The sequence below is a fragment of the Drosophila obscura genome, unplaced genomic scaffold (assembly GCF_018151105.1).
Source record: "Drosophila obscura isolate BZ-5 IFL unplaced genomic scaffold, ASM1815110v1 contig_181, whole genome shotgun sequence".
NCBI classification, from domain to species: domain Eukaryota; kingdom Metazoa; phylum Arthropoda; class Insecta; order Diptera; family Drosophilidae; genus Drosophila; species Drosophila obscura.
The window spans coordinates 2364815-2376060 of NW_024542769.1; the positions used below are offsets into that span (position 1 = coordinate 2364815).

An 11246-nucleotide genomic window follows, 5' to 3' on the forward strand; every position below is an offset into this window, starting at 1 on the left:
TATGTTTAACGAGAAATGCATTTCTGATTTGAGAACTTTTGATACAAATCATTGATTTTGTCTAGCAAAACGTGTAACATACAAATGTCAGGTGAGAGCGTTAGCAATATTGTTGAAAAACGATGAGCCAGGGTGGCAAGAGCCCCAGCGCTTTGCTCACAAAACTCAGCTAAATATTTAAATACAAATTAATGTTACTTAATTGTTGCATTTAGTAAGCAAAACGGAGGAAAGCATCATGAGAAACTACATTTAATGACCGACGCAGCCGGAGCAGCGGTAGTTTGCTTTTATTTTTAATTACTAGACTGAGACGTACATATTCAAACATGTTTTGCCATTAATCAACAATTTTTGTAATGAACATCTTACTCAATATTTGATTGCAAACCAAAATAAGCACACAAATAGCCTTAGTTTAAGTTTAAATAATACTGTGTAAATTTTCAAACGATTTATGTTGTATATAGTTTTTAAATGAAATCGAAGTAATAATAAAAAGCTCAACCAATAAATTAGGATGATTACTGTTAATTCAAAATTTTGATCTCGATACTACACCACACTTTAATTGTGAGAGACCAGATTTAAAAACCTGGGGGGAAAACCATGAGGTATTACATATGTATATACCACAAAGGAAGAATAGGTAAAAAACATGTCAATCTAAGAAAATATTCAATATTAATGTTTCAAAGCCATATTGGAAAATAGATATGTATAGGGTATAGGGTGTACTAGTAGTAAACAAATGTCCATGCTTGGTTACTAGAAAACGGGTTACGTCTTTGACCTTTTTAACTTAAACCCAGAGGGCCCTTCCTAGCTTGTAATTTTAAGCCGATTATCAAAATTGAGAATTATTATTTCTGATCAACAAAATATAACGTTATTCCATGATCAACCAGAGGAGATGATCGCTAAAATTATGTAACTTGAACAATTTAAGCGCAGTTCAGGTGAAAGGTAAGTCAAGAGAAAGGATAGGACGGATCTACAAGATGAATTTACAAACGCGGTTTCACTCAATGTGTTAAACTATTTAAATAGGGCGGGTTTAAGTGGGCTAGGCCACTAACCATACAGTATATACAGTATACAGTATAGTATACGCAGTATAGTAAAGCTCTAACCATACAGTATATATGTAGATGTGGCAGGTCATAACTCTGGTAACTCTGGGAAGGGGCGCTCATCAAGACGGACAGACAGACAGACAGACAGACAGACATGGCTATATCGACTCGGCTATTGATGCTGATCATGAATATATATATGGGATCGGAAACGTTTCCTTATCTGCGTTTCACACATCCAATTTTACCACAAATCTAATATACCCCTTAACTCTTTTTGAGTATTGGAATAAAAACCAATTTCGGTTCAAGCGGCAAAAAATTTTAGAGCCCACACAAGCACAGTATGTGAGAATACACACACATTTACGTAAACTGAAATCTCAAGCAAAGTCGGTTCGGCAGCTAAAAATTATTCTATGCATACAATCATATATTTTGGAGTGTACACGTACACAACACATGCATGCTTGCTGCCAGTCGGCTCGTGTGACGTCATTAGCCGAACGCGGCCATTCCCAAAGCCGAAGATCTGGGAACGTACGCTGCAAACTCAGCTGCGCCCATTTCGTTGTATGAACTGGCACAACTTTATACTGTATGGTTAGTGGTACTAGGCTTTAGTGGCTAGGCTCTTTGTCTTTCTCGGTATATTTACGGTATATTTTTAAAATAAGAAGGTATATTTCTGAGGGTCAGGAGGTATATTTTATGGAAAATCGCGGTCACACTGGTTGCGTACCGCTTTTCAGCCATCTTGTTTTTGAATGAAAGTTAGTTGACTTTGGCGGATTTTATAACACAAATCGAATGGGAGTATAATTAGCCATTAAGATCAAAGCATAGTCGAACTGTGTGCCATCAGCCAACACGCATTAGAATGGAGGAACAAGTAACGTATCTAGAAGATCCCTATAAATCGGAGAACGACAGGACAACTCGTAAAAAAAGTAAAAAAAAGTGAGACGAGCCATCGAGACCCTATACTCAATTGACACGCTTAGATCTCTTGTGCTGGGCAATGGGCTACGAGCTTTGATCGTCTCGGTACCCTCGGTCCACATTGGTCAGGAGGACAAAAACGCCTCCTGTGCCTTAATGGTCGACCACGGTCCGTTCGCCGATCCGTGCCGCTACCAGGGCCTCTAATCTAATCTACTCTGCTCAAATTAGTTTTCTTCTTATATCGGTTCAACAAAATTAGCATTTTGTAGGTCTATAAAGTAAATAATAAATAAGCCCTCGGTCGCATATTGCAAAAAATTTCGGGCTTACTTTTGAAAGCAGACTTTAATTGCTACAGCATTCGTAGATTGCAAAAATTATATTATATAATCCGTTCCAAACGGCAACTAATTTCGTGAAAAACATCGATGACATCTGCCATCTGGTCTGAAAACGGGCGCCGGTTTTATGTTTTGTTTACTTTACAAGAATATGAATGTATTGTAAGAAAGTTCAAATAAATAATAAGTATTAAGTGGGCAACGCTGAGCTGAAGCACCGTGACCAGACCATGCTGGAGGCGAAGAAAAGAAAACCCAGCTAGGCTAGAGATTAGCCATGAGATTAGATTAGATCGGATTGGCATTTTCCACTCGCAGTTCAAAAACCAAAAGCCGTACCACTGGCTGAAGGACTGAATTTTGAAAATAAAATAAACATCTGTATTGAATATTAAGCTTTATATTTTTATTCAGCATGGACGGCGCAGGGGAGCGGAGCGGATCCACATATCATATCATATCATCCGCCGAATCGCCCTAGTTCTGGCAAGCCTCAGCCTTGTAACGAGCCAGTAGAGCCTCCAGTAGACACACCTCATTGGGATCCAGGACAGGCAGCAGCTTGAACACCATCAGCGTTTTCTGGCCGAAAATATGGTGAAGAAAGATTATCGGCAGGCGAATGGAAAAAGTTAAAGGAAGACTTTCTACATATATCCATATATATATATATATATATATCCATACCATACAATACAAAGTGTAAGGTGAACAACGCCATTTTTTGAATTGCTATTAATCTCCATCACTTTTCAGATGGATAAAGAAACTAAAGACCAAATTGCCGAAGCCGTTTTGCGCGAAAAACAGAGGAAAACTGAAAACTCTACTCTACTCCATCCGCCTCGAACCAATTAATAGTATTTAAGCGTATACCATACCCACTGAGCTTGAAAAATTAAGAACAAAATAAATACTGCTTGAATATGTATTTATGTATTGGTTACTTTTACTTAGTTTAAGTGCTAGTAGCGTGTCGTGTCGTGTCTCCTCGCTCCTCCAGCGACTTGTGGCACACGGCCTTCAGCTGCAGACAGGCGGGAGTTGGTGTGGTGTCCTCGTCCAGCACCAGAATAGAATGGTCTTCACACCCGCCCCAACGCACCTGAAGAGAAATTGACTTATTTTATTTTATTATAGTGATTATATGATGTGATGTGATTATAGTGTCTTAATATAATAATAGATAAGATATGATATATAGATATAGATATGGATATGTCTTGTCTAGTGTCCGGTGTCCATATTATTAGTGTCCGGAGCGCTGCCAGGTACATATATATATGCCTGCTGCTGGTAGGCCTGCTGGTGGAGTTGGTCCTGCTGGGGGGCCTGCTGCGGTTGAGAATGCTGGGGGGCCTGCTGCTGGTAAAGGTAGGGGTAGGCCATTACAATTACGTTGTGCCGGCACAGGCGCCTCAGAAAGGCGAGGCCGTCGTCCGCCATGCCGCCCATTTCGCCATGGTGGGCGGCCATCATCATCATCGATCACAAATGGCTGTTCGGCGCTCTTGCCTCTCCCTCAACGTTGTCGTACCGCCACGTGTACGGCCACCGACAGGGCCACCAAAGTGGAAATGTTGGAGTAACGACATCTGGAAATGAAATGAAAAAGGATATATTATACATATAGAGAATAAATTATATTTAAAACTTACGACTTTTCTTTTTTGCAGAAACGTGTTTTTTTGCTCCGTACCGTACCAGCTCCGATCAAAAAATGCGATCAGCCGCCGAAAAATCTAGAAGACGCCGCGTTGTCGACGCCACGTGGTCGGCTCAATTATTGAGCACAAAATAAATATATATATTTTATTTTTAAATTGACCTGCCAAGCTACATATCATATATTGTTGGATTACATTTCATTTTATTTTCATTTATTTATATTTTCTAGAGCGAACAAACTTTAAAGTAAATTTAAAATTACCCGCAAAGTCAGCCATTTATGTGGTCTCATTTTGAGCATTTTGCGTGCATACCTTTTTCACCGAGTTGGCATCATCTCATCTGATATCTGGTCACACTAATTTTTCTGCAAGCCGGCGCCTGTTTTTGTTTAGTGTAGTTTACTTTTCCAGAAGAGAAGATGGCCGATGAACCAGAACAACCAAAAGCCGACAGCCCTCTTCCTCCATGGGACGAGCGCCCATGGAACAAAGATCTGCCCGTTACATTTAGAAGTTGGGTTGAAGTGTATGGCCATGCTTCCAGTTGTTCCAGTTCTTCAAGTTCCGTGGTAAAGAGTAAAATTAAAGTAAACATCAACATATATTTTATACCGGAATCCGGATTCGGAAGATGCGAAAGATGCCGAAAAACTATGCTGAAAAGATCTTTAGGAGAGCACGAAAAAAGGTTCTGTGAATTTGGGCCAAAGAAAAGAAACTTCGCATGTCCATACTGTCAATATAAGAACGATATATTAGCAAATACGACGAGGAGCCTGTCATAATCTCCGGTTCGGACTCGGAATCCAGCAGCAGCTCGGTCTCCAGCTCCGACAGCAGCGACGACGACGACGACGAAGTTTGTAAGTACGAACCGAACATTGTTCGAACAATGTTTTACTGATTCATTTTTCCATAGATCAAGATATCAAGAAACTCTTTTGGCGCCGCATCAATGCCCCTGGAGCCCCCAAGTGCCATTGACTGGCTATGTGCGGTTCACGATCGAAAAATGCAAGGAAATGAAACGCAGTCCTGGCTGGCGCAGCAGGCAACGTGAGGAATGGCAGCGGCTTTCAAAGGAGCGCAAGGCTCCCTACATAGAAGCGGCCGCCAAGGGCAGAGCTGAGTAAGTGAAGTTAAGTTAAGTTTACAGTGCAATAATATTATATTCTATTCTATTCCTTCCAATAGATAAAAAAAAAAGATGTTCCGATTCTTCAGGAACAATCCACAAATTTTGAAAAAAGAGTTGGCAAAGCTGAAGATGCCAAAGATGAAAAAAACCAAAAGAAAGGCCACAGCAACTAAGAGGCAAAACGAGCACGCTCCCGACTCAGATGATGATGATTATGATGACATCCCAGATGACCCAGATGATGTCCCACTATCCAAGGATAAGGAGCCAGTCGCGTCTACAAGCAGACGTTTGTCCACTGAGAGTGTTCCTCCACTGCCTCTCAATACGCGCCGCACGCCGTCCAGCGCCTACAAAAATATCATGGACTACGAAAGCGACCAAATATGCAAACAAATCCGTTCGCGACTGGCCAGGTCGATCATCAAGGGAAATGCTTTGAACAGCAAGGAAATGCTGGAAGAGTGCTTCAAGGCGGAGACGAAACTGATACAGAAGGACTCTATTGAATTGCAAAATTTCCGCGCCTTTTTGGAGGATCATCTTCAGCTTGTCGACAAGCGTCCGTACGAGAAATACGAGAAATATTTCGGCACGTTAGATGCAAAGTAAATAAAATAGCATTTCGTGTTCTCATACCATACCATACTATACTATACTACTATATACTATATTATTCCTAATTGCATTAAAATGTAATAAAAATAGCTATGCTATGTAAAATTAATTGAGTTATGTAAATTTCAGGCCATATATATTTCTATGGAGAGACTTTGGAGCTAAAATTCGTTAACCAAACCTAAAAAATGGAAAAAATGAACAAAAAATACCTTTTTGAAGGCGGCGGGCCCAACTGCCAATTGGGAACAAAGCAAACGAACAAGGGTTGTACATTTGGTACCTGATCGCGTTCCTTTGTTCCCAATGCTCGATTTTGTCGAGTAGTGTTATTACGGCTGGTGCCACCAACGGTTTACATTTGCTGCTGTCGACGTTGATTGACTTCCAGGGCATTATATTTGTGGATGAGTTCACCTATATGATAGCCCTGGACTGCATGAAGCACTTCACCAGTCTGACCATTGTGCCAGTCAAGCTGAATGATGATGGGGTTAATCTGCAGGATCTGGGTGAAAAGGTGGCCAAGCACAGATTAAAATCGCAGAGCAAGGAGTTCTGGGGAATGTACTACACCATTCCGAACTACCACAACCCCACGGTCATATTGTTCTCGCCAGGTACGTCTGTCCTCAGACCAAAAAGTTTTAATTTTTCATTCTGTATTCTATTTTTAGTGGTTTGTCAAGGCTACTCTACTCAAGGGTGGCGAGGTCACTTAAAACCCATCACTAAATAATATAAATTTCCACGCAGCCTGCTTATCAAATCCAAGCAGCCCGGCCCGTAAAATTTCCACTTCCCTCCTGTAGTTTGAACTTATGGGCTCAGTTGGTTCCTCGCTGCGACCACAAACCATCGACATGTCTTCCAAGTGTGCAAAGTTTGTGGAGAACACAATTGCCAGCAACAAGGTGGTCATATTCAGCAAAACCTATTGTCCCTACTGCCAAATGGCTAAGGAGGTAAGTGGATTCATCTTCAACAGTCGCAGTACGCCACAACACAACTTTCTGTCTTCTTTTAGCCATTCCAGAAAATCAACGTGCAGAACGTAAAGATCATTGAGCTGGACGGCAATCCAGACGGCGATGAGATCCAGTCCGTGCTGGGTACGATTACAGGTGCCAGAACGGTATGTTCGATTTGATAATAAAAGTAGTTTTATTTGTAACCTTTTTTTGGTCAATATGCAGGTGCCCCGAGTCTTTATTGATGGCAAATTCGTTGGCGGCGGCACGGACATTGAACGGATGTACGATACCGGTGCTCTACAAAAATATTTTAACTAATCGGTGGTGCAATACTATATATACCTGGTGTCTGGTGTTAAGCTCGTTTTCATGTACAAAAATTTATTATCATGATTAAAGTCACTTGAAATAATAGATGCATTTACACTTTTTTAGCTAATATCGATCCAATCCATGAGTCGTTGCTCACGGAGGGAACTATTTTTTAGTCTGCTGTATGGAGGATATAGTGTCACCGAAGCACAGCACCAATGAAAGATTACAGTATAGTCGAATGAAATATATTAAGATGTGTATAACGCCATTCAGTTTGAGGGGAAATTGTTTTTCAGTGGAACATTTTATAAAGATTGAATGCTAGCGGAACCAGCCTAATCGCTATTATTTAATTCTGACAATATGTAGCTATTTTTCTATCCTGCGATTCAACATGAAAACACCTGAGAACAAATTAAACATAAAACATAATATATAAAACAAAAACATAAAAATTGTCTTCTGTTATCATTTTCTTGAATTCAAGATTCGGTCATACTGTTTAATTGGCTAAATTGGCTTAAACTTGTTGCAGCCATGGCCGATCTGGTGAGAGGAGAAGCCTCCGAATCCGATGAGGAAATGCAGGACAAGCACAAGGTGAATATTTGGTCAGAAAGGGGAAATACTTGTGTTGCTAATCTACAGCCTGCGATAATAGATTTTTGCAGCAGAGGTGCCTGGCGAGGCAACCGAGGATGATGACGACGATGAAGACATTTATGAGCAGAGAAGGAGCACCCATGTGCCGTCCAGCACAGCCTCGATCTATCGCAACAACCTGCTGCAGCGCAAACTAAGTACATAAATCGCTCACAAGATATATTCTCTTTCTTTAGAGTCCAGTCCAACAAAAGTCTAATATTTCTGGAGCATATGATCTTTACGGGCAGCAACCCGAATTCCGAGGAGAATGTTTTCTTTGCGCACGTGAAAAAACACGGCGGCCAATGCTCCTCGTCAATCTTTAGCGAGGACACGCTGTTCTCCTTTATTGTGCCCGATGAGCACTTCGAGTCGAGTCTGGACTACTTAACATTCGTTCTGATGCATCCCTTAATGCTGCAGGAGACCATGGACCGTGGACGCGGTATCGTGGACTCTGAGTTTAAGCAGGTGGCTAAAAAAGATGAACAGCGTCGCAACCAGCTGCTCGCCAGCCTGGCCACCGAGGGCTATCCGCATGGTTCCTTCAACTGGGGTAACATGAAATCGCTCAAGGACAACGTCGCTGACGACAATGTCCTGCACAAAGCGCTCCACGATGCCTGGCGCGATAACTATGCTGCCAATCGCATGTACGTGTGCCCGCAGGGTTCCCTGCCGATCGACGTGCTGGAGAGCATGGTGGTACGTCACTTTTCCAAACTGCGCCGCAGTGACATCAAAGCGCCCGACCTGACCAAGTTCGATTACCGCAACGCCTTCCGTCCGGCGTTCCACGAGCAAGTCTTCCTCGTCGAGGCCGTGGAGAAATGTTGCATGTTTGAGCTGACCTGGGTGCTTCCCAGTATGCGTCCGCACTATCACAGCAATCCGGATATGTTACTCTCCTATCTGATCGAGCACAAGGGAAACGGAAGTCTCTACGCCTACCTGGAGCGTCGCCACTGGGCTTGCCATCTCGACGCTGGCATAGACGAGACCGGCTTCAATCTGCACTCTATGCACTCCTTTTTTAAAGTGAACATTGGGTAGCAAGCACATCAATGAGGTGCTGGCCGCCACCTTTGCATATTTGAGGGTCCTCTCCAACGGTTCCTCCAAGGATTCGTTGCGTCAGCTGTAACGCTTGTAGCAGCATCTAGAGTGTTAGCGGGTGGCGCTCTCTGTCGGCCAGGGGAAGGTCAGGTGGCGCCCTCTAGGGCTCAGATTGGATGATCGGGTCAAGGAATTTTCGGAGGAAAAGAGAGTAACAGGGGCAAATGTCAGGCCTTTCACTCAGTGGCCCTATTAACCTTTTCGAGACCATGAGGTTGGCGCTGAAACGGAAGCGTCTAGCTCGGTCTTTCGCTTTTGGTCCCCCAGTCAGTGCAGTTGTGCGGAGTGGAAAAACTCCCTTAATTTTATAATACGCGTATACGCACAAGTAAAGTGCACAGTGACGGTGAAAAAGTCCAGAAGGAAAAGATTTATTTGGCGAAGAGGCGTTGAATTGATCTTGGCGCTCGTTAGCTGTCGCTGGGCACAGGCGACGCCGCAAAGAGGTGCCCTCAGTTGGACACTGGATTGGAGGATCGCTCCCGTGTCCAGGAGAAGATCAGCAGAGGAGTCCCGCTCCATCACCCATATAGGCGGCAGTTGACACGCGCAGAGCTCGGACGAGCCCATTTTTTTGTCTCCCTTGTGCCTCCCTATACGCCAAATACCAGCAGCGCTCGCAAGTAGCAGCGTAGGGGGAAAGGGAAAGAGGGAAGATTAGCCGAAGTCTTAGCAGGCAGAGCTAGTGCTCAGCGGATGGCTGGTTAGTGCCCGTGAACCTTGCAGAGAGCAGCTGCGTCGGCGACCCTGCGCTATTGGGAGCGAGGGAATCCGCAAAGGAATCGCGAGAGACCCCCGTGTGGATCCGGACGGCGGGTGGCCAGAGGCATACCAGATGCCCAAGAGAATTTCATTTTTTTTTTGTGATTAATTTTGTTTTGTGTGATTTATGTAACGTTTAGTTCAAAAGAAAAAAAATTGTTTTAAGCTTTAACGTTTTGGTTGGTGTCCCAGCAAGATTAGAGTGTTTTGGCAGTAAGCGATGAGAGCGAGAGGTCAGGGAGTGCGCGCTTAGAATATTTTCCTTCCATCTCGATATTTTTTCTCTCTCCCCTCTCTCCGTTAAGCAATACGTCGGTGAGAGCGCTTTTCGTCGATGGATTCCTGACAAGGGTGAGTGCTGTTATGGCCACATAAGGCTGCGTTTTTTTAACAACAGACCAAAACCAGCAGAAATATATTTATTCGCGGACATAATTAATCATGCGCTAGCCCATCCTCTGCCATCAAAGTTTACGCGTAACACTTTTTGCAAGCCAATGGTCGCAGATCGGGAAAATTGTCCTAACAACGATCAGCGGTTTGATCATTTATTCGTATTTATTCATATTTATTCATCCTTTGTTCTTATTTATTTATATGCGTTCATTTTATTATTTATTTCTCGTGCATATCGTAGTTTAAGTATGTTAGTAAGTTCATTTTTATAGAATTCAGAATATATTTTATAATGTTTTAATTCCTTTTTTATTTTCCTTAGCTAGCACCCTCCCCATGTAGGCGTCCCTAGGCAGAAGGGGCCATTCCATTTTCAATGAAGGCGGCTTGGAATGGCCAAGGTAGGGCGGGCGAGACGGTCTCATTAACACCAGAGACGGAGTCGAAACTCTTCGCAGCACAGTCCCTAGCTTTTTCTTGTATTCAGGGATAGGTAGTATCTCCCGGTTAAGTTTTCGTCGTAGCACGCTACTTCATTTTTGGTAGGATGAGTATAGGCCACCAGCATGAGGGGGGCAAGATCATCACCCCAATAGCCGACGAGCAGAAGCCGGAAACCTTAAGCGTGCGCTTCCCCTCGCTGACCAACAACTAGCCTGGCATAATTTGTATATTTGTGTTCATGAAACGTTACATTTATGAATTATGAAGATAAATCATCATAATTAAAAATTGGCGCCCAACGTGGGGCCACACCTGTTCAGGTGTGACACCATATATACTATTACATCCCTTTTCCATTTTCAAAAATTTTCCAATTCAGCAAAGGCGGCAGAGCCCAATATAGATCGTTGGATCTTGTGGAGCAGCTACCCAAACATTTGGGGAGCTGTGGCTGTCATTGTTGAATATTATCTTCTTTAATCAGCACCTAGTAAAGTGCCCATCAGACGATTCGGAAAACGGAAGAAGAAGTTTCGATTTCTCATCCGGCCACGTCTGAAGTGCATTACGAAAGTGCAATAATCTCAATTATCCCTACTTTTCTTAGGCAAGCTTCATAAGCATGGTCTTTCGGGCGCATAGGACGACAGAGGTAATCTCGTTTATAAACGAAACCCTGGCCACGTTTGAAAGTTGATGCAAGAGGCTTAGCCATTGCTTCTGATGAGTTGTCATCGAGTTGGACATACTAGGGTTGATCTTGACCAAAGAAATTCCCCAGGCCACGAGTGATATCGGAAGAAGCA

The 11246-nt window shown here is 43.0% G+C and overlaps 1 protein-coding gene across 1 annotated transcript; it reads left to right on the forward strand.

Moving 5' to 3' along the window:
* Nucleotides 1-7485: 7485 nt before the first annotated feature.
* On the forward strand, nt 7486-8775 carry LOC111073443 (nardilysin-like). The gene is made up of 2 exons (XM_041592635.1): nt 7486-7677; nt 7739-8775. Exon 2 carries the CDS (start codon nt 7954-7956, stop codon nt 8773-8775), a length of 822 nt encoding a protein of 273 aa, XP_041448569.1. The 5' UTR covers nt 7486-7677; nt 7739-7953.
* Nucleotides 8776-11246: the final 2471 nt, after the last annotated feature.